Consider the following 25,246-nt stretch of genomic DNA (forward strand, 5'->3'; position numbering starts at 1 on the left):
AGCTAAATTGGTCGTAGTGTATGAGTGTGTGTGTGAATGAGTGTGTGAATGTTTCCTAGTACTGTGTTTTGGCTAGAAGGGCATCCGCTGCATAAAACATATCATGGAATAATTGGCCGTTCATTCCACTGTGGTGATCACTGAATAGACTAAGCCGATAAAAAATTTAATGAATGAATAAACTGGATAATAAGTGATGTTGTATTATAACACAATACTTTTTTTCCAATAATCATTTAGTCACAATGTCTCTGGAACAGATTTAATATTTTTGTGCTCTTACATCATTTCTTTGTATGTCGATGAATGAGATTTAGATTTCAACATAAGCATTGACTGAGCTTTTGACCATTAACACACAGCTTAAAAAAACAGTGCTTTAAGAATACCAAACATTACGTAACTCTAAAAACAAAAGACATGCATTTCATGATGAGTGGGATGTAATGGAATTTCCCCTTGAAGAGAGAATCTGTAAATCTGCATGTTGTCTTTGTGTTGGCTTTAGCACAATAAACACTGAAAGCCCACATGGGCTAGGCTGAGATGTTCCGCAGTGATTCTCCCAAAACAAACCTTAACTACTTCCTCTCAGACACTGTGATGTCACATCTGAGTGTAATAAGCACTTCCTGTCAGACACTCTCATCTCGGGCATGTCGTCATTTTAACCTTCTGAGACGTCTAGGATTTGAAAGATGGTAATATTTAGGAGGCGGTTGCTGCAGATTTGTCGGCTGCACATCTGATGTAAATCTCCCATACCACCACAACCCAAAGGTACTCTATTGGATTTAGATCTGGTGACTGTGGAGGCCATTTGAGTACAGTGAACTTATTGTCATGTTCAAGAAGCCAGTCTGAGATGATTCACAGTTTATGACATGTTGTGTTATCCTGCTGAAAGTAGCAGTCAACTCCGCTCCACATCCCAAGTCCATCGGCATACGTGGAGGTAAGTGTCCATATATAAGCGGTCAGCAGTAGCACAAAAAGGAACAGATCTGTCGGCAACATCATACCACTTCATAATGCTTGTTTTACAGACAAAATAGAGCCAGATGTACCTCTGGGTACCTAATTTGTCCTCTCCAGAAATGTAGACAGGGATACGCATCCACAATGAGCCTGTGTTGTGTTTAGTAGAGCAAGGAAATTTTCACAGTATTTTCTATAATATTTTTTCTTCTGGAAAACATCTTATTTATTTTTATTTCGGCTAGAATAAAAACAGTTAATTTTAAGGTCAATATTATTAGCCCTCTTAAGCAAAAGGCTACAGAACAAACTTTCGTTTTTTGTGTAATTTTCATCCCAGAACATAATGGAAAAGCCCACCAAAGGGAGCCGTATCAAACCAATTCACATTGTACTATAGAGTGGAAAAGCATGTCAAGCAGCAAACAATGGCAGCATATAAACACGGTTTAATCGTCAGAGAAAAAAACTATAAAAAATATTTAGATATAATTTTCTCTCAAAATTGCACACCTCGCTATCATGACAAATGTTAGTAAACAAACAGTTTAGGGTCTCATTGACTCACATATTGTTTTTGCCTGTACTATGAAAGTCAATAAAACCCAAAACATCAACATTCTTTAAAATATCCTCATTTGTCAGGAGTAAATAACAACACAATTATACTTCTGAGATGAATGTAAGTGCTAGTATCCTCGACTTTCTCAAAAGAAAGCAATGTTTAAAAGTGTTTTAATATGAATGATATACACTTAGTATGAGAAAAAAAAAAAAAAACATCTTCATTCATTGTTATTATTTTTTAAAATGAAACTCACCATGGCATAAGTCGTCCGATCTTTGTCCATTTGCTCTTAGTAATGAAGAAGCCAACAATGGGGTCGGTCACTGCACCCCAGGCCTTGCCAACAAACAAAACCATGGAAGCCTGGAACGGGTTAATCTGATTACAGAAGAAAAATGATCATATTACAGAATGTGATGTATTTGTATTGGTTAAACAAACTATAATAAGGTTCAATGTTAATATTGAAGGTTGCTAAATGTTTCAAGCGATGGAATATAATAATTATTCAGTTTTCTCAAGAAAAACTAAATAATATATTCATTATAAATATATTTATATATATTTATTTATTGTTATATATATATATATATATATATATATATATAATTCTAATACTATTATTCTTTAAAAACTATTTCCACAGTGAAAAACAATCGTCTTACAGAACATCAATGCAATTAAAGAGACTTTTAAGGGATAGTTTACCCAAAACGAAAGATTTACACATTATTTACTCACCCTCAAACGGTTTCAAAGCTTTCTTTCTTCTGTTAAACACAAAAGATGATAATCATGATGAATTTTTAAAACCGGTAACCATTGACTTCCACAGGACAACAAACACTATGAAAGTCAATGGTTACAGGTTTCCAGCTTTCTTCAAAGTGAAGTTTAATTTTAAACTAATTTCGAGAGGAGCATGTGCTCATGATTGACCCAGCTGGTCTACATTAGCTGATTATGATCCTCCAATCAAAGGATCCCAAATCACTATATATATCCTCATTTCCTTTCTACAACTATCTTCGTCTGGAAGAAACCCCCCTCCTCCCCTTCTTCCTCCTTTATCCAGAATGGGCGGCACGGTGGCCCAGTGACTAGCACTGTTGCCTCACAGCAAGAATACCAATGGTGTTGGGTCCTCGCTGAGCCATCTGGTATTTCTGTGTGGAGTTTGCATGTTCTCCCCGTGTCCGCGTGGTTTTCCCCCTGGGTTCCCCGGTTTCCTCCCACCATCCAAATGTGCTCTATATTATAGATAAAATAAGCCTAAACCTTTTTTATAATGTCTTACTCTCAGGAAGTTCACCTTGGCCTCAGCAGCAGGGGAGTTTGAGATAGACCTGAGCTCAGTTTCCACTCGCCCTTCAAAAGGGGGGGAACCCTGGGCTTGAGGATCCCTTGAGCTCAGGGCTCTCTCCCGGGACAGCATGCCAAACAAGCTATGTATAAATCATGAGCTAAGTGTAAACTCTTGAAATATCTTCTTTTGTGTTCAACAGAAGAAAGAAACTCATAAAGGTTTGGAATAAGTAAAGAGTGAGTAAAAGAATTTTGGGTGAACTATCCCTTTAAATGAACAGCATCACTAATCAGAGTATAAATACATCTCTTTCAATTACTCCTATAATAAGTAGGGTGTTATTCTGTGGTTAATGTGCGCTATTACCATGCTAAATTTAATAATTAATTATAATATGCATAGATTTCACCTGTGCGATGTCGAGCAGATATATCTGGAGGAAAAATGCTGTTGCACTTCCTGCGACCTGATTGGGTGCTCCTCCAATGGCGAAACATAATTTACTGCACACCGAGAGCTTCTGATCCAGAAGAGTCTGGAAAGAAATAATAAAATACAACCATCACAAACACTGTAGTGTGCTAATTATTTGTCTCATATCATCATTTATTCATTCATTTTCGTTGCGGCTTAGTCCCTTTATTAATATGGGGTCCCCACAGCTGCAACCCATCACTGGGAAACATCCATACACACTTATAGAAACACACACACTCATACACTACGGCCAATTTAGTTTATTCAGTTCACTTATACCACATGTCTTTAAGTGCACTACTGACTAAACATTGGCTATTTATATCTCTAAGGAAATCTCACTCTCAAATAATGTGCTATTAATGAAATGACAGGCTTTTCATCTTTTCATTTGCAGTTTCTTCCACTCCTTCATCTTGGTTAGTTGCAGTCAGTGATGGGTTGATTATTTAGTGGTGTCAGAGCGTCCGCATGTGGAGTTGGTTTATTGAGGTTTTGGGTGATAACACAGTTTCTCTTTCTCCAGCATGTGGGTGGGAGAGTTTGAGTGGTCTTCAGCGCAAGACCCTTCAAAACCACCGCTTATATTTAATCCAGATGTTTCCAGTGCAGTGAGTGACAGGGGATTGATCATAGAGAAAACCCTTCAAATAAAGGCTCTTCAAAGCTGCTTCATAAGTTTGCATGCATCATTAAAAAAAAGGTCCCGTGTTACTTGAGATTGCATAAAAATTGGAAATCGAATATAGATCTGCTAAGTGGTCAATGGTTAACACTGTCGCCTCACAGCAAGAAGGTCGCTGCTTTGAATCCCAGCTGGACCAACTGGCATTTCTGTGTTGAGTTTGCATGTTCACCCTGTGTTGGCGTGGGTTTCCTTTTTGAATATAGTAAATTGGCAGTAGTGTATAAATGTGTGTTTGAATGTGAGAGTATATGGGTGTTCCCAGTACTGGGTTGTTGCTGGAAGGGCATCCGATGTGTAAAACATATGCTGGAATAGTTGACGGTTCGTTCCGCTGTGGCGACCCTAGATTAATAAAAGAGTTAAGCCGAAAAGAAAATTAATAATGAATGTAACGAAATTAAGTGAGTATATGTTTAACACAAGAAAAAATATCTGCTAGTGGGGTTATAAAGGAAGAATATTTTTACCTCACTTGAAGATTTATTTTTTAATATTTCTTATTTTAAGCACAACCTTTTCTAATTTTATTTTATTTGTTTATTTTTTTATTAACTTTTTATTAAATCTTTACTTACAGTATATACTTTAACTGATTCTCAACTTTGTAAAAAGCGATTCTTGATTTTACTTCAAAAAGTGAGTAAATCTTTTAAAGTGATTTATTCATTCATTCATTCATTTTCTTGTCGGCTTAGTCCCTTAATCCGGGGTCGCCACAGCGGAATGAACCGCAAATTTATCCAGCACATTTTTACGCAGCAGATGCCCTTCCAGCCGCAACCCATCTCTGGGAAACATCCACACACACACTCATATACTATGGACAATTTAGCCTACCCAATTCACCTGTACCGCATGTCTTTGGACTGTGGGGGAAACTGGAGCACCTGGAGGAAACCCACACGAATGCAGGGAGAACATGCAAACTCCTCATAGAAAAGCCAACTGAGCCGAGGTTCGAACCAGCGACCTAGCGACCTTCTTGCTGTGAGGCTGTAAAAAGTGAGAAAACATGTTGCGGGCGGCGTGGTGGCTCAGTGGTTAACATTGTCGCCTCACAGCAAGAAGGTCGCTGGTTCTGGGTCAGTTGGCATTTCTGTGTGGAGTTTGCATATTCTGCCCATGTTGGTGTGGGTTTCCTCCGGGTGCTCCGGTTTCCCCCACAGTCCAAAGACATGCGCTAAAGGTAAATTTAAATAAACTAAATTGGCCGTATTGTGTGTGAGTGTGTATGCGTGTTTCCCTGTATTGGGTTGTGACTGGAAGGGTATCCGCTGCGTAAAACATATGCCAGAATAGTTGGTGGTTCATTCCGCTTCGGCATCCCCTGATAAATAAGGGACTAAACTGCAGGAAAATGAAAGATTGAATTAATAAACCGATTGCTTTTAAAGTGATTGACTTTACTTTAAAAACTGAGTAAACTCACTACTTTTAAGTCGATTACTTGTCTTAAAAAATGCGTAAACCTGTTTTAACGTGATTATTTGACTTCACTTTGAAAAGTTAATAAACCCATTGATTTTAAAGGGACTAGTTGACTTTACCTAAAAAGTGAGTAAACTTGTAACTTTAAAAGTGATTAGTTGAGTTTCCTTTAAAAATTGAGTAAACCCATTGATTTTAAAGCGATTAGTAGACTTTACTTGAAAAAAGTGAGTAAACCTGTTACTTTTAAAGTGATTAGTTGATTTTACTTTTTAAAATTTGAGTAAACTTGTGACTTTTAAAGCGATTATTTGACTTCACTTTTTAAAACTTGAGTGAAGTTGTGACTTTTAAAGGGATTATTCAGCCTGATCTCACAATAAAACGTAAGTATTTTACCTTTTGCCACTTTAGTGGCTAATACGAATTCAGTACGAGTTCAGTCGTATGAAATTGTACGATTTTAAAAAGGAGGCGTGGCATCTAACCCCACCCCTAAACCCAACCGCTATTGGGGGATGAGCAAGTCGTACTAAATTGTACGAATTAGATCGTACGAATTCATACGAATTAGCCACTAAATCAAAAAGTTATGAACTGCCGTGAGATTGTGTTGGATTATTTGACTTTACTTTTTAAAACTTGAGTGAAGTTGTGACTTAAAGCAATTAGTTGACTTTATTGCAAAAATTTCGTAAACCTGTTGCTTTTAAAGCGATTGGTTGACTTTACTTTTTAAAATTTGAGTAAACCTGTGACTTTTAAAGCGATTATTTGACTTTACTTCAAAAGGTGAGTAAACTTGTGACTTTTAAAGTGATTAGTTGACTTTACCTTTTAAAACTTGAGAAAACTTGTGACTTTTAAAGTGATTAGTTGACAGTTTACTTTAAAAAGTGAGTAAACATGTCGCCTCGAAATAATTAAATAAATGAACTATGTGCATAATTATCAGAGTTAAGTTAACTTAAGAGTTCCAATTTACAATGGCTTCACTATCTGTTTTTAAAGTAAAGTACTAATATTTTTTTTTTACAGGGAAGTAAATTCATAAAAATTTAAGGATATTTTAGAAATTGTACTGTAAATGAAGACCAAAAATACAGAGGAAAACTATATTTTTGCAGTCTGTTATATCATACTGTTAAAGAAAATATGATCATTTTTAGTGTTGCTATTAATTTAACAGCAAAACCACATCACTAAACCACAGTACCATTCAGCCGCACCCATCACTTACAATGAACAAAGAAATGGCATAAAGCGTTTTACACATTAAAAAAGCACACTCGCTCTTCAGAAAGCTCTGTGGACCAGGCAGAGTAAATGTGTGTGTTTTGAGGCTGTGTATGTGTGTGTGTGTGTAGAAAACGCAGGGAGATCCTTTGACACATAAAAGAGTCGTCTAACCGCCGCTCTGAGCCATATATTTACCAGAGATGGTGGAGACACTCAGACAGACGTTTGGTGCTGAAAATACGGTCCAAACTAAAACGGTTGTGAACTCATTCATCCGCTCAATCAAAGCCGACCGTTTCCCTCGCACAAAACAACCACAAGGGGCAAAAAAACCTTCAAAACACGCTGTAATTACTGCTCCATGATGATAAAAAGATGAAGGACTTCTGAAATCAGAGTTCAGGAGGTTGAGGTGTAATTATTCGGGCATCTTTGGAAAAGATTGGAGAGTGTAGGCAGGTCTGTTTAATCTAAATAAACACTTTTATTTGAACTGCAATTATTTCACTAAAGAAGGAAAAAGTAGGCCTGTAAGAGGATTTGATGGCACTGAAGTGTGAAATGAATGAAGAAGATTGTGTGCTTAAGTCTGCAAGCTGATAGTAATTCTGGTTTATCTGCCAAGCGCGAGCTATTGCTATTAAACAAATCTGTCAAGATTCTGCTTTTTATACAAAAAGAAAACCCTTCTCGTATTAATTTTGTTGTATGTTTTCTGGTATATAAATAAAACACTAATTTAATTGCTAAATATTAAAATATTTAATGAAATGTTTTATAATACAGTGGCAAATATGTTATTAATACTAATGCACTAACATTTGAAATGGTGACACCGTGGCTCACTGGTCTCCTCACAGCAAGAAGGTCTCTAGGTTGAGTCCCGGCTGGTTGGCATTTCAATGTGGAGTTTGCATGTTCTCTCTGGGTGCTCCAGTTTTCCCCACAGTATAAAGACATGCGCTATAGGTGAACTAAATTGGTCGTAGTGTATGAGTGTGGGAGACGCGATGGTGCAGGTGGTGTTGTTGCCTCTCAGCAGGAAGGTCACTAGTTTGAGCCTCGGCTGGGTCAGTTGGCGTTTCTGTGTGGAGTTTGCATGTTTCCTCCGGGTGTAAGTTGGTTGTTCATTCCGCTGTGGCGACCCGACCCCGGATTAATAAAGGGACTAAGCCGAAAAGGAAATGAATGAATGCATGAGTGTGTGTATGTGAATAAGAGTGTATGGGTGTTTCCCAGTACTGGGTTGCAACTAGAAGGGCAACCTCCGTGTAAAGCAAATGCTGGATTAGTTGGCGATTCATTCCGCTGTGGTGAACTCTAATGAATGAAGAGGTTAAGCTGAAGGAAAACAAATGAATGCTTTTGAAAAACACAAAAATAATCTTTTATGCTCACCAGGCTGCGCATATTTCATTAAAAACAAAGTAAAATCAATAATGTTGAAAGTTTATTACTATAATATAAAATAACTGGGTTCTGTGTGGATATTTTAATATATTTTTTATTATATATATACTATATATATATATTTTATTATTTATATGCTATTTAACTGCTTTTTTAAAAAATGCATTCATGTAAAACAGATTTAAAGAATATATATTACAAAATAAATGTTGACTGAACGATATCATTATTCATCCCACATTCGTCTCAAAATTCATAATAGAAAAGTATGTTAATAAAAATACTAAATAAACTACAAAAACTAAAATAGTTTAACATCTTTCTGTAACTTTTGTTCAATCGTTTAATGTTTTAGTTTGTGTGGTTATTTTATAAATTAATTTCGAGAGGATCACGTGCTTATGATTTATCATGACTGGGCCGCTTTAATTAATGCATGATGCATCTGATGAATCCTAACTCACTATCAATAACCAGAGTTTCTCACCTCAGTTATCTTCATCTTGAAGAATCCCCACTTCCACCCCTACTCCTCCTTCCATTACCAAGATAGGGTGGCCCAGTGGTTAGCACTGTTGCCTCACAACAAGAATGTCACTAGTTCAAGCCCTTAGCAGACCAGCTGACATTTCTGTGCGGAGTTTACATGTTCTCCCCGTGCTCACGTGGGTTTCCCCTAGGTTACCCGGTTTCCTCCCAACATCCAAAAACATACGACGTAAGTGAATTGACCAATCCGATTTGGCACCATAGTATAAAAACTTTAAATATTTATATTTACTATTTAAATTCATACAAGTTAATCAAATGAAAAAAATGTTTGTATAAAATGCACCCAAATTAACATTATAAAATTAGATTAAAAATGTTCTTCTGTTCTTCTGTATTTCATAACAATTCAGTATTATTATTATACAACGAGGACATTCTCATGTCACCATCTGTAATGTGACGTTACGCTGACAACAGGGAGTGCGAAACGCAGGTTTCATAAAAATAGTAAGGCAAGCAACGGTCAACACAAGGGGCAACAGATGTATACAGGCAAATCCAGAGTCATGGTCAAATAAACAGGCAGATGGTCAAAAAGGCAGGCGGCAGACAGCGTAAATAAACAAAACAAGGCACAGGGTCAAAAACAAGCCAAGGCAAGGAAAACACGTCGTAATGTCACAAAACTGTAAAACAAGACTCAGCAATAATGTGTGTGTTTGTGCTGTTTTAATAGTCCTAGTAATCAGTCTTTGAGCAGCATTAGCTGTGTGAATCTACCATTATAGGGATCTAGGCCAGGTGTGTGAGTGGTGCATGACTGGACCTTAAAGTCCATTTAATGGCGGATTTGTAGTTCTATGCAATACTGTGTGTTTACCAGCAATCTGCACAGGCTGGATTGTTGGTGGTCGTGACACCATCAGTGCCCCAATGTGTAGTGAACCAAAGTCCTTAGTGCCCTTACCAGTGCTCGAATTCACGTTCACGACCTGCTGATTCACAACCTCTGGAGCTTCTGATTGGACCACACCCCTGGACTGATAGACAACCATTAAGAAAACACCCTAGCAACCGCAAAATAATTCCCCGGCAACCATCTTCAACACTCCGGCATCACAGATCCCTCGACTTCTCACAGAGTTTATTTGTGTTGCTGTTATCATGATTGACACAAACAGGAAGTCATTGAGCTGAGACTCGAAAATACTTCTGACTTCCTCACAGATCCAAAACAGCAGAATCGTGATAGCAGCAGTCAAGTGTGAGAATTCAAAACATGTAATTTTACTCCTGAAATGCTCACTTATTTATTTTCAGTTTATATGTTTACTTTTTGGGCAGCACGGTTGCTCAGTAGGCAAGAATGAATGAATGAACAAAATTGGCTGCAGTGTTTGAGTACGTGTGAATGCAAGAGTGTTTCCGTCTTGCCCAGTACTGTGTTGCAGCTGGAAGGCCATCCGCTGCGTAAAATATATGCCGAAATAGGTCACAGCGGTTCTTTCCGATGTGGCGAACCCCGATAAATGAGGGACTAAGCCAAGGAGAAATGAATGAATGAATGAATGAATGAATGAAAAGAACGAATGAAAGAACGAACGAACGAAAGAACGAATGAATGTGGCATCTGGTGTCTTAAAATGTTTCTACTTTTAAACTATTCTTCAAACCCCAGAGTTTTAGTTTATTTTGTTATCATTTTAAATATTGTCAAATTTGGCATGATCACTTACTCATTTACATATTTAAAGAAGTATAGGTAAGAATAAATAGAATGCTTCATTTTCACATAAATAAATCTGTTACGCTGAATGATGATGGGATATTATTTCAGCCATATTTTGACATATCACAGAGCTTATGCAATGCATTAAAGATGACACTTTTTTGTATGTAATATATGTTATATACACTCTTATATCCACTTCATTAGTTACACCTGTTCCACTGCTCGTTAACACAAACTTCTTATCAGCCAATCACATGGCAGCAACTCGATCCATTTAGGCATGTAGAAATGGTCAAGACGATCTGCTGCAGTTCAAACCGAGCATCAGAATGGGGAAGAAAGGTGATTTAAGTGTATTGCTTGTTGGTGCCAGACGGGCTGGTTGAGTATTTTAGAAATGGCTGATCTACTGGGATTTTCACACACGACCATCTCTAGGGTTTACAGAGAATGGTCAGAAAAATATCAAATATCCAGTGAGCGGCAGTTCTGTGGCCACAAATGCCTTGCTCATTCTAGAGGTCAGAGGAGAATGGACAGACTGGTTCAAGCTGATAGAAAGGCAACAGTAACTCAAATAACCACTCGTTACAACCGAGATCTGTAGAAGAGCATCTCTGAACGCAATAATATAAGATACAATATAAGATTGGAAAAGCATTGCCTGGTCTGATGAGTCTTGATTTGACAAATTTGGCATGAGCAACATGAAAGCATGCATCCCTCCTGCTTTGGTTCAGGCTGCTGGTGGTGGTGTAATGGTGTAGGGGATATTTCCTTGGCACACTTTGGGCCTATTAGTACCAACTGAGCATCGTGTCAACGCCACAGCCTACCTGAGTATTGTTGCTAACCATGTCCATCCCTTTATGACCACAGTGTACCTATCTTCTGATGGCTACTTCCAGCAGGACAACACACCATAAAGCGTAAATCATCTCAGACTAGTTCACTGTACTGAAATGGCCTCCACAGTCACCATACCTAAATCCAATAGAGCAGCTTTGGGATGTGATGGAACGGGAGATTTCCATTATGAATGTGCAGCCGACAAATCTGCAGCAACTGCATGATTCTATCATGCCATTATGGACCAATGTCTCTGAGGAATATTTCCAGTAGCTTGTGAAATCTATGCCCTTAAAGTATTAAGACTAAAGGCAAAAGGGGTCCAACAAGGTACTAGTAAGGTGTACCTAATAAAGTGACCGGTGAGTGTATATTAACATTAGATTTGGATTGCAATATTGCCTTGATAATTAAAGGGATAGCTCACCCAATATGGTCATTTACTCACACTCAAGTGGTTATAAACTTTTATGAATTTCTTTCTTCAGTTGAATACAAAACAAAATATTATGAAGAATGTTGGTAAAAAGCAGCCTTTAACATCCATACTATGAACAAACAACACTATGGAAGTCAATGGCTGTTTTTTTCCAACATTCTTCAGTAAATCTTCCTCTGTGTTTTCTACAAAAGAAAGAAACTCAAACAGGATTGGAACAAGTGGAGGATTATTTTTTTAATATCTCTTTAAGTACATATTTTGAGTTGTAATACAGTAAAACAACATGCATGTATATGAAGTTTTCTTTTTTCTTGTTTTGTGCTGAAATGTGACCCATTATGACTCTGTGGTTTCCATAAGCTGTTTGTGCTTAGCCTACATCCTCACAGTTTTCTGCTCTAAGCTGATTTTCACAGTATATGTTTGCGTGAGGATGAATCTGGATGACATAATGACGGGTTTAAAGCTTCGTGTCCAGCAGGATTTAAAAAAAAAAAAAAAAAAAACATTTTATCATTACACTTGCAAGGTCAAATTCTCTCTGGACTTTCACCTGAACTGGTCGGAATGCCATTGCTTTTATGCAGCGAGTGCGAAAACCAACATCGAGCTCTCCAAAACCCAGACTAGCAAGTGTGGCGATAATTTTTTCATGATTGCTGAGGCACGTATTCTCTGATGGTGTCTCAGTATTCAGGTCACACAAAACAAGACAGTCACTTTTACCACAGTAATATATCTAGAACTGTGATCAATTAAAAACTATGAAACAAAATGAGTGCAAAAAAATCTATTGAATAGTCGTAACTGAAGAAAATAATGCATTGAATTAACAAGTATAATAGTTGAATAGCCAGGAGCTGCATCTCAAATGGCATACACTATACACTATGAACTCATGCACTATGTACTTATGCACTTACACACTCAACAGTATAGTATGTGTATGTAGTGTCGTCCCAAATGGAGCACTGTTTTTTTTCACTAAGCGGAAATTCAAATTGACGTTTGCCAAATCAGTGAAATAAATTACCAAACTACCAAACAATACCTGCCATGAGTATAACCACATGTACCATCTGGAGACGCTAATATCACTCTTGTAGAAGAATTTCAGGAGTTCACGCTTAGCTGATAATAAATAAAGCGTATTTGGCATACTGTCCCGGGAGAAAGCCCTGAGCTCGTAATATCCTCGAGGCTCCCTCCCGTTAGAAGGGCGAGAGGGGAGTTCGAGCTCAGGTAGGTCTCAAGAACTCCCCTGCTAGTCGCCATGTGAGAAGTGTAAACTAAGGTTGTCTTAGGTGATAATTTGGTTTAGTCGATGGCTATGGTTTATGTTTTTGGACGGTGGGAGGAAACCTGGGAACCCGGGGGAAACTCACGCGAACATGGGGAGAACATGTAACCTCTACACAGAAACAACGATCAGCCCGATAGGAGGTTGAATCAGCGGTGTTCTTGCAGTGAGGCAACAGTGCCACTGGGCCACCGTATCGCCCTATCGGAAAAAAAAAGTAAGGGTGGAAGGGGTGAAGCTTCAAGACGAAGATAACTGGAGTGAAAAACTCTGGTTATTTATAATGCTTCTGTAATCATTTAATTACGGAGCTAATGAGGAGCCAGCCGTGTTGATCATAAGCCCGGGATCCTCTCGAAATTAGTTTATGAATAAACCACACTGTTTTTACCATCCAAAATAAATAAAAGTTATCCAACATGTGCGCCTGATAGCTCCGCCCCTTCCGCCACATGAGCAAACCTGTGGTCATTGAGTGCGTGAAGTGTCCATCATTACACACTTCCTCTTACCGGCTGAATGAGTGCATCATCCAGGACAGGTAATTAAAGTGCTCTTATTATTTTTAGAGTTTTCAGTGTGAACGCACTACTTACACTGTTTATACTACAAACTGGCGCAGAATAGTGCATAAGTATGCGATTTGGGACGCAGCTAGGGTTTGTCTTTTTAGGTCCTGAAGTTTAACATAGTTGTTTATTTAAGCTGTAAATTTGTAAACTAAAAATATTTCACACACATTTTCATACTTCCAGCAGACACACTACGTCACGAGACATTGTGAATATTAGATTATATTTTAGTCGTCAGCATCCAAGGACAATGTTATTTTGACATCCAATAATGACGTTAAATGACGTTGATATTTTATTGATTTTAGGTTGTGTTAGAAAGTGACCAAAATCCAACGTCGAGTCAACATCTTAAACCAACTTCATATTGACGTCAAAAATTCTGACATTTATTCATCAGGTGTGGCAACCAAAATCCAACATCAGATGGACGTCATAGTGGTCACGTCCACACAACATCAAGCTGTAACATCATTAGACATTGATATTTGGTTGTTTTTAGGTTGCATTGGTAAGTTACCAAAATGCAACACCTGTCCAATGTGGGACATTGATGTGGGCCTGATGTTGGGGTCTGATGTCAACCCTCTTTTCATTTCCAAACAAAATGCTATGTCCAACGATGTTGGGCTACAACGTCACTCTGACATCATGTTGACGTCCTGTGCCTGCTTGGTTGAGTTCATTACTTCATAGAATATACTTCCACAATATCCAATTCTGTTTAAAAATATGAGGTATAATATTCAGGCAATTTTCAGCTTATTTTTGTTTTAGTTCAACAATTTGCTTCCATTAATTCAGTGGTTCAAATTCGACATTACAACCGGTAACTGCAGGAAAAGAAATAGAGTGCAGATTGACAATCTCCAGCTATTTCACCAGCAGCTTCAGATAGACCAATTTAAGATTGTTTACTGTCATTTGTCACATTTATCTTTTAGAAATGTACAGCCACTCGATTAATAAATATACACCATCTGTTAATCAAAACCACTCATTTATTTCAACTGTAGTAATTTTCTTCCAAGACATTACTAAATTAATCTTACAGTATAACTTTAAGACCACAAAAAAAGAAGTTATCAGCATGCTGATATGCCCACAAACCCACAGTAGAACTAAATTCCCCACAATTTCCACTTTAAATCTTTAACCTTCCTCCATGAGAGTCTCCATCTATCTTTTCCGTGAGAACAAGAGCTCCATTAGTGTGTTTTCCATACATTATTGACACACAACCACCATTTTCCCCTCGACCAGAAGGTCAGCTTAGAAGAACAACACGGCACTGACATTATTTCACTTGACAGATCATCCCTGCCATTTTCGACCAAGAGAAAAGGTCAGATTGCTTCCAAATATCATACTATCTTTTTACATCGGCAAGCAAAATCTCTGAAAAACATCTGCGTGCAAACAAACTGTTAGAATCACAGCTTTTCATTTATGTCTATTTCCGACCCAGCTGATAATACACTGGAGCCTGTGGCACGTGAAAGGAATTCAGACATGATTTTTGACTGGCGCAATTGGTTAAACTCAAAATGTACTGAACTGAAAAGAGCAGTTTGCGTCTTTACGGCACTATGTACTTGTGGGTTCGACTGTCTGCCTGTCAGTGCTACGCCTAAACAGCCTTCGGGCATGTGTGATGGTGAAGCATCCATGAAATAAACATTCCCCGTGCTCATTAAAACATGCCATTCCACATACTTTCATAACGTACTGATGCAGAAATAATCAGACCGGTGTCATAACAAAACAAAAATACATGCGTATTGGCACCTGTTCCCCCCCTACTGAGTGTGTTTACTGATTCCACATTGCACAAAAAACAAATCTGCAGCTTTTTCTGTTCTAACCTGATCCCAAATATCAGTGCAACCTTATATAGGTAGTGCAGTATATTATTTTAGATACATTTCAGCTGCATATATGTGTACTAACAACTGTGCAAAAGCGCTTTAGAACTTAATGTGATCTGAGCAATGTGTAAAAATGTGTGATGTTTATATGTTATATGTTGCAATCTTTAATTTTAAATTATATATTAAACAGAGCCACATACAACAATCATTGGTCCAAGCACAGTGTATTAGGGAATTGGTGGTGGAAATAACTGGTTTAAATAGAATAATATTATAGATATGCATACTAACAATTTGCTATTTTCTACTCTAACTTGGCACCAATATTGAGTACAAGCCAATTTAGTTCGTATTAGATACATTTTAGATGCATAGATGCATACTAACAATGCATACTACTTATGCATGCTCATATTGTAAACACTGCAATCATATAGCTATTTCCACTTCTATCTGACACCAATAATGAGTAAAACCCAATTTAGTTAGTGTTAGATACATTTAGGTGCATATATGCATACTAACAATGCATACTTAACTAAATTAAATGCATGAACACACTGTAAACACTGTAAAAATGAAATCATATAGCTATTTCTACTTCGATCTGACACCAATAATTTGTAAAACCCAATTTAGTTAGTGTTAGATACATTTAGGTGCATATATGCATACTAAGAATGCATACTTAACTAAATTAAATGCATGAAAACACTGTAAACACTGTAAAAATGCAATCATATAGCTATTTCTACTCTAACCTGGTACTAATAATGATTACAACCCAATTAAGTTAGTATGAGATACATTTAAGGTGCATATATGCATACTAACAATGCATACTTAACTAAATTAAGCGCATGGACATACTGTAAATACTGTAAGCACTGTAAAAATGCAAATATATAGCTATTTCTATTCTAACATGACACCTATAATGAGTACTACTCTATTTAGTTAGTATTGGATGAATTTAAAATGCATATATGCATACTAATAATGCATACTTAACTAAATTTAATGCATGTGCACACTGTAAATACTGTAAAAATGCAATCATATTGCTATTTCTACTCTAACATTACACCAAAAATGAGTAAAACCCTATTTAGTTAGTATTAGATACATTCTACGTGCATATATGCATACTAGGAATGCATACTTAAGTAATTTATATGCATGCACATACTTTAAATACTGTAAACACTGTAAAAATTAAATCATATGGCTATTTCTACTCTGACCTGACACCAATGAGTACAACCCAATTTGGTTAGTATTAGATACATTTTAGGTGCATATATGCATACTAATAATGCATACTTAACTAATTTAAATGCATGCACATACTGTAAACACTATAACAACGCGATTATATAGCTATTTCTGGCACCAATAATGAGTAAAACTCTATTTAGATAGCATTAGATACACTTAAGGTGCCTATATGCATACTAACAATGCATGCTAAATTAAATGCATGCTGTAAACACTGTAAAAATGCAATCATATTGCTATTTCTACTCCAATCTGGCACCAGTAATGAGTACAACCCTGATTAGTTAGTATGAGATACATTTTAGGTGCATATATCCATACTAAGAATGCATACTTGACTAAATTAAATGCATACACATGCTGTAAACACTGTAAAAATGCTATCATATAGCTATGTTCTACTCCAATCTGACATCAATAACGAGTACAACCTATTTAAGTTAGTATGAGATACATTCAAGGTGCATATATGCATACTAACAACGCATACTTAAAATTAAATACTTGCGCATACTGTACACACTGTAATCATATAGTTATTTCTACTATTTTATTGCTACTCTGTGTAGTTAGTGCATTATCATATTGTACCTATGATTAAATGCATATACACACTAGCAATAAATGCATTAGGATAAACATTGCATAAACAAAATAGCAAAAGCAATCATCACATTGCCTTACCTGTGGCGGAACCTTGGTGAAAGCAGGTTCGGGGTGCTTCATCATGAGTTTATCCCCTGATGTGACCCGGGCTTTCTCTCCTTTGGCCATGGCAGCCGGTACAGAGACGGCAGATAAACTCTCTGGCTTCACAGAGCTTGTTACAGCTGTGTTCATTCACATACTGCAGAAGCGGAGAATGGGCAGGGTTACACAGCTGTACAGGCCACATGCACAGCACAGATGCTTCCCAGCTGTCACTCACAAACATCAGCCAATCAGATGCGATCTCAATCTACAGTATGTACCAAAACAAGATAAGCCTAAACCTGATGTAGTTGTTATATTGGCACTAAAAAATAGTTCTGCTGAACAAAACTGAACCCTATTTAAATATGGTCTGGTCTCAGTCTCTAACAAAAGAAAAGCCATGATAAGTGTTAGAATTTATTCTGTATTTGGATTTTTAATGTTTAATTCTTCTAAATACTTCTAATTATCCTATTCTTTCTTAAATTAAAGCAAAGTAGCTTCGAAATGCTGTTTTATTTTTCATCCTGTTGAGTTATTTATTTATTTTTTTGTACCTTGCTTTCATTGTTGTGTTAGTTGATATGTTCTGTATGGTTATTTCTTTGTCCTTGAACCCAGTAGTGCTGTTAAATAATTAATTGGATACAAAATATATTTAAAAAAATGTATTTACATAATTATTTTGTGTGCACTATGTATATTAAATATGCATATTTAACTACATTTTTGTGTATATGTATATACATGTACAGAACTTGTTTAATTATCTATGAATATCATGATATAACATAAAATATATAAATATTAATACACATTTAAATGTTTTACAACTACATACTACAATAAACTACATATATGCATAGTAAATACTACACGCACAGATATTATGTAAATACAAACTTTTATTTTGTACTCGATTGGTTACAATTAACAGCACTAGTTCTAGGCAATACAAAACAGTACATACTTGACACCAAAACACTAAATAATAAGTGTTAGAGTTTAATTATGTGTGTGTGCTGAATATATAATGAAACAAAATAGCAGACACATTGCTGTCAGTAGGCTACTTATAATATTACAAAAAGCCTAATGATGTTTTTCGTGCGTTTCAAATCAAGTGACATCATGTGAAGAAAAAAAACCGACTGAAGATAGATAGATAGATAGATAGATAGATAGATAGATAGATAGATAGATAGATAGATAGATAGATAGATAGATAGATAGATAGATAGATAGATAGATAGATAGATAGATAGATAGATAGATAGATAGATAAACAGAGTCTGACCTGAGGGATGCGGTGAGGCGCGCAGCTGCTGCAGCGGTGATGAACTGCGGGTTCATTCCATCACACACACACACACACGCACACACACACAGTCACTGCAGCAGCAGCGCGTTCAATACGAGAAATACAAACAACAGCGCGCCCCCTGCAGGACAGTCATAATAAAGTGAATAAATAAATTCATTAATTAATTACAAAAATAATAAGTACATAAAGAACTACAAAGCAGCGTGAAATTAAATAAAAATATAATCATATTTTTATAATAATAATAATAATAATAATAATAATGCAGCGATAAATCAAAATATATTATAATTTATAATAATAATGACAATAATAAAAACAATAAAGCCACAAAAATTGAGAAAAAAAATAATGTTATTGTTATTAATAATAATAATAATAATAAAGCAAGAAATTGAAAATGACAATATATATTTTAAAATATTTTTTAGTGGTGTGCAAAGCTACAGTACTATTTAAAGTTTTAGACACTTGTGTAAAAATGCTTTAAAGTGAGGATGCTTTCAACAATAATGCATAAATGCATATTATTATTATTAAATTAACAGATATTAATTAAATCAACATTTGGTATAACCACACTTTGCATTTAAAGCACTTGGAACACTTATACACTTACCTTTGCAGGTTTTTTTAAGCTTCTTAGAGACGTTGCCAAAGTTCTTCTGGATTTAATTTGTCTGGATGATGATCAGATCAGATCTCTTTGTGGAGCACTGGCTGTTGTCAGACTCCTTGTGCAGACAATATTCTCATTGCAGAATTACAGTTAATGACAAAAATAACATTTGGAAATGTAAATAGACATTTCAAACTAACATGCTACAGAAAAATATAGAAACAACCAACTTTAAACCTTTTTGGGGGGTGAAAAAACTAGTGGCCTAAAACTTTTCACATACTGTGTATGTATAATTTAAATGTATAAATGTGTATGTGTGTGTGTGTGTGTATATATATATATATATATATATATATATATATATATATATATATATATATATATATATATATATATATATATATATATATATATATATATATATATATATATATATAAACATTTTATACAATATAGTCATGCATATATTTATAAACACAAAAATATAAATTGTAAATATGATCTTTTATTTTGGACATAATTAATTGTTTGACAGCACTAAAATGTACTTACTTTAATACTGGGAGAGACTCAGGAACATCCTGGCAAATATTGGTTTTTCTTTTTTTTTGGCTGGCCAGACACTTTTTTATTCAATTAAGCTTTCCAAATTTACCTGTACTGCGTGTCTTTAGACTGTGAGGGAAACTGGAGCACCCGGAGGAAACCCACGCCATAGCAGGGAGAACATGCAAACTCTACACAGAAACGCCAACTGACCAGCCGAGGCTCAAACCAGCAACCTTCTTGCTGTGAGGCGACAGCACTACCTACTGCGCCACTGTGTCACCTTAAAAATGATATACACGGGGCAATATTATGTATATGTTTGGTCTTGGTGGTATAGATCTGCTCCGCTGCTGCTGCTTTGGCTATTATAGCAGAGCAAGTACCGAGTCCTGCCACTGCCAGTATATACACAGACATGCATCACATTCCGGGGTGAAGTGCAAAGGAGAAAAAACAAAGAGCGTTTCCAAACTCAGCACTTAAACATTTCATGAAAAAATATATAACGAAGCAAGACAAAACTAAAACAAGGCAAAACAAACTAGAAAACACACAGAAATCATAGGAGCAAAAAAAAAAAAAAAAACAAGAAACGAGAAGGAGACACAAACTAAAATATGCAGTCCAGGTAATTAAGTGGAATGCACCGCAGCTGTGTGTGTCTGAGTGTGAGTGTCTGAATGGTCAGCTGAAGCAGGTGTTGATTTGTCCATTGCATTCTGGAGGTCGTAGTTTGTGATGTGTGTATAGTTCATCTGCGATCTACAGTCCATAGTAGGGTTGGGTCTCATTTAGGGTTATTTCAATACCGCTAACTCGATACTTTTAAAATGGTAATGATGCCTGAACCAATACTTTTTAGCCACAAAATTATTTGACAAAAACTATATATTTTAATCATTACAATTGAACAATATGAATATATTTTTATTATACGTTTAAAGTAAACATCAATTTGTATTTTATATATTTGAATTGCATTAATATATTTCTTTTGATCATTTGTTTGTTAGCATGAATGCAAGCTTTGCATTATGCTATTAACAGATATTACATTATACATTAGCTTACAACTAACCCGTGGAAAGGCTGTCATCAAAATCAGGGAACACCTTTTTTCTATGTTTGGGGTTTGTGACTACTTTATCATGGACATCAGTGATCTAATGATTCGCCTTAATATTAATAAGACAATAATATGATTCGGGTGTTTACATGAGTTGCTTTTTGAACGTTACATTTACGATTCCCAGTTACAGCACATAGATCCATCAACGTCATGTTTCATAAATGTTCCAGAATGAAAGTAAAAGTGCCAAACTGCAGTTAAAGTGGACTAATTAAAAATAAAACACCCCAAATTACACGAAACGCAGAAGGCGCGGTGACATAATGATATTAATCGAATTATGTGCTATAACATGGAAAGCGGAATCATGAAAGGAACATTTAAAAAGCAACTCATGTGAACACCCTAATCTTAGTATTGTCTTAATTAGATTAAGGCAAATCATTTGATTACTGATGTCCATGTAAACGTAGTCAATGATCGTCCATTCCGCACCTTTAAGTTGATTTCATGAGCCCTCAAATTTCATAAGTTTGACGTGTTTCCCCCCTTACATGCATCTTTTGTGAAGCATCTGCTGCATGTTGGTGTGTTAGAATCCCTGCTCGTAAAATATAGCCATACTTTATAATGCTTAGTTTAAGCAAATTGCATGAGATCATGCGTGTTGTTGAAGGGAGTCGCTCACCACTGCGCGCTTTGCCTTCTATAAGCAACAAGAACAAACGCCTGACATCGCTGATGGTGTCCGTATCCCTCAAGGTTGTTTAGAAATAAATATTTAGAAATGGTGTGACACAACACTTACTTATGTGTGCCGTTAATGCACCCCTTGATGCTTCTTATGTTCTTGTCGCAGCACCAGTGGCATCGGAATTAGGCACCGAAATTCATAAGCTGATTTGGTCCGGTGCATACTGGTTACCAGGTTTCGGTACCCAACCCTAGTCTTTAGATCGCTGTTGATTATTACAATAACACAATGCTGCTGCAAACATAATATATGTGTAATCCATGTCTCAGATCTTAGCACAGGTGGAGCTAGGGTGGAGGAGGGTCTTCAAAAAACGCACTGCACATGCTAGCATTTCCTGCATCATAATAATGTAGGAGCAGATTAGGAGGCCTGTAGGAGACCTATCAGCTTGCATGTGCATATACTGTACAGTTGAAGTCAAAATTATTCGCCCTCTTGTGATTTTTTTTCTTTTTAAATATTTCCCAAAAAAAATTTGACAGAGTAAGATATTTTTCACAGTATGTCTGATAATATTTTCTCTTCTGGAGAAAGTCTTATTTGTTTTATTTTGGCTAAAATAAAAGCAGTTTTTTGGTTTTTTAAATACCATTTTAAGGTCAATATTATTAGACTCTTAAGTAATATTTTGTTTTCACTTGTCTACAATTGTTATACAATGATTTGCCTAATTACTCTTACTTGCCTTATTAACCTAGGCATTTAAATGTCACTTTAAGCTGTATAAAGTGTCTTGAAAAATATCTAGTCAAATATTATTTACTGTCATCACGGCAAAGATAAAGTAAATCAGTTATTAGAAATGAGTTATTAAAACAATTATGTTTAGAAATGTTTTGAAAAAAATCTTCTCACCATTAAACATAAATTGGTGAAAAAAATAAACAGGGGGGGCTAATAATTCTGACTTTAACTGTAGTTTGATGACTGATTTTTATATTTATTTTTGCATTAACAGCTCACAGACTCTGTTAAACTTGTTAATAAAAATCACATCAGGTCTGAAAAAAAAGAGCTGACCAAAAAAAACAAAAAACAAAGTCACATTAACTTCAGAAATTCCTGACATTCAACCCACAGGCCAGGAAATCATTCATATGGTTGGCATTAAACATAAACATATTCCCAACATTCTGTGCGACCATAAACAATATGTGGAAATGAGGAGGAAAATTCTGAGGTTAATATGAAACAGCAGTCAGGTTTATATTATACAATAATAAAGATTGACCAAAGTTAGACCAAAGTGCATTGCTGAATGACAATGAATCAACTTAAAGTGTCCGGTAATAATAATTCACAGGTTTCCCACATGTTCATGAACACCAAATTTAAGGACTTTTTAAATCACTAATAATTTTAAATCCTGCACACTTCCTGACAAAAGTGTTGTCGTCGATCCCAGTTGGAAGAGCAACAAATAATAACTTGACTTCATATAACAACTTGATCAGTTGGAAAAGTGGCAGAAGGTAGATTTTGCTGATGTATCATCTGTTGAACTGCATCCCAATCATCACATATACTGCAGAAGACCTACTGGAACCCGCATGGAGCCAAGATTCTCATAGAAATCAGTCAAGTTTGGTGAAGGAAAAATCATGGCTTGGGGTTACGTTCAATATGGGCGTGCGAGAGATCTGCAGAGTGGATGGCAACATCAACAGCCTGAGGAATCAAGACATTTGTGCTGCCCATTACATTACAAACCACAGAAGATACTTCAGCCTCCACATCAAAATTCCTGAAAGCAAAAAATGTCAAGGCGCTCCAGGATTGGCCAGCCCAGCCACCAGCCATGAATATTGTTAAGCATGTCTGGGATAAGAAGGAGGAGGCATTGAAGATGAATCCAAAGAATCTTGATGAACTCTGGGAGTCCTGCAAGAACCCTTTCTTTGTCATTCCAGATGACTTTGTTAATAAGTTATTTGAGTCGTTGCAGAGATGTATGGATGCAGTCCTCCAAACTCATGGGAGTCATACACTATATTAATTCTTTTTCCACTGCACCATGACTTTATATTCTATACTGTACATTATTTCTGTTGGAAATGATCATATTTTATTTTGGTAAAATAAGCATCATCTAGAGGCCTTTGCCTTTCATAAGCCACTTCTCATCCCAAATGATCAACTAGAAGTTATTATTATTTGTTGTTCCTTAATAGATAGGCGACAAGACTGTGCAAAACATACACAACTAGGTGAATTCAACACTAATATTCAAATGCAGTTTCTGAAATATTGATCAAATGAATTATTTGTCTTGTATTTAAGATTTAATTTAAGATTTGTTCAGTTACTGAAAGCACCTGTTTGTTTTTACGTACTTTCCAGACCTTAAATTCATATGCATGAAGTTCAAGTACTTTCTAGAAGCGTGGGAACCCTGAATTCAGCACAAAATGAAAATTTTATCATATTTTACTTATTCGGTTCCAAACCTGTTTGAGTTTTTTATGTGCTGAACACCATCATACATTGCTATCTGTAATATTGCCATATCATTCTGCAACTTAAGTCTTACTCACTGAAGCTAAGCAGGGCTGAGCCTGGTCAGTACCTGAGTGGGAGACCACATGGGAAAACTAGGTTGCTGTTGGAAGTGGTGTTAGTGAGGCCAGCAGGGGGCACTCAACCTGCAGTCTGTGTGAGTCCTAATGCCCCAGTGTAGTGAAGGGGACACTGTATTGTCAGTGAGCGCCGTCTTTCTGATGAGACGTTAAACAGAGGACCTGACTCTTTGTGGTCATTAAAAATCCCATGGCACTTCTCGTAAAAGAGTAGGGGTGTAACCCCAGTGGCCTGGCCAAATTCCCTCCATCGGCCCTTACTGGTCATGGCCTCCCAATCATCCCCATTCACCAAATTGGCTCCATCACTCAACTTCACCAGTAGCTAGTGTGTGGTAAGTGGGCTGGCGCTGTTGTCCTGTGGCTGCTGTCGGATCATCCAAGTGGATGCTGCACACTGTTAGTGATTTGGAGAGACCCCCTCATGATTGTGAAGTGTTTTGGGTGTGTGGCCATACACAATAAATGCACTATATAAATACACATTACATTACATCCATAATTGGAACAAAAAAATACAATGGAGGTCAATTGTTTTAAAATAATGAAATGTAAACTTTTGGGAGAACTGTCAATTTAAAGTGGATTCTCACCCAAAAAAACAAAACAAAAAAAAACAAAACAAAAAAAACACTATGGGATTATAATTGCAATATGATCAGGGGTCCGTTCTTTGTACATCGCTTAAATGATCTAAGATGATTTTGCCGATCCTGGATCTTTTAATCTTGATAACTGATTTATCATGTATTTCAATGCATATCAATGTATTTAGTTCTACATTTAGAAAATATTTTCTTTATTATAGAAGCCGTTTTTTAATCGCTGTATGGAATAACTGGATGTTTACAAAAGCATTTTGATATTGGTAAAGGCGTCTGCAACTTTTGTGAAGCATAATCACTGTCATATTTACTGTAAAAACATGTTCATGACTGCATTAATGTATTATTTCTTTTTTTTATAAAAGTCACATATTCTGCATTTCTATTATCATACACAAATTGCACTAAAGCAATCTAAAAA

The 25,246-nt window shown here is 36.2% G+C and overlaps 1 protein-coding gene across 1 annotated transcript in view; it reads right to left on the reverse strand.

Moving 5' to 3' along the window:
• mfsd2b (MFSD2 lysolipid transporter B, sphingolipid) overlaps nucleotides 1-18,674 on the reverse strand; it is a 47,739-nt gene extending 29,065 nt beyond the window's left edge. The window contains exons 1-4 of the mRNA NM_001365964.1: nucleotides 18,621-18,674; nucleotides 17,315-17,477; nucleotides 3,262-3,387; nucleotides 1,800-1,924 (exon numbers count right to left, since the gene is read on the reverse strand). Of these exons, the coding sequence (NP_001352893.1) occupies nucleotides 1,800-1,924; nucleotides 3,262-3,387; nucleotides 17,315-17,470 (407 nt within the window). The 5' untranslated portion in view covers nucleotides 17,471-17,477; nucleotides 18,621-18,674. The remainder of the gene's footprint in view (nucleotides 1-1,799; nucleotides 1,925-3,261; nucleotides 3,388-17,314; nucleotides 17,478-18,620) is intronic.
• Between the last annotated feature and the right edge of the window lie 6,572 nt (nucleotides 18,675-25,246).

Source organism: Danio rerio, chromosome 20 (assembly GCF_049306965.1).
Source record: "Danio rerio strain Tuebingen ecotype United States chromosome 20, GRCz12tu, whole genome shotgun sequence".
Lineage (NCBI taxonomy): Eukaryota > Metazoa > Chordata > Actinopteri > Cypriniformes > Danionidae > Danio > Danio rerio.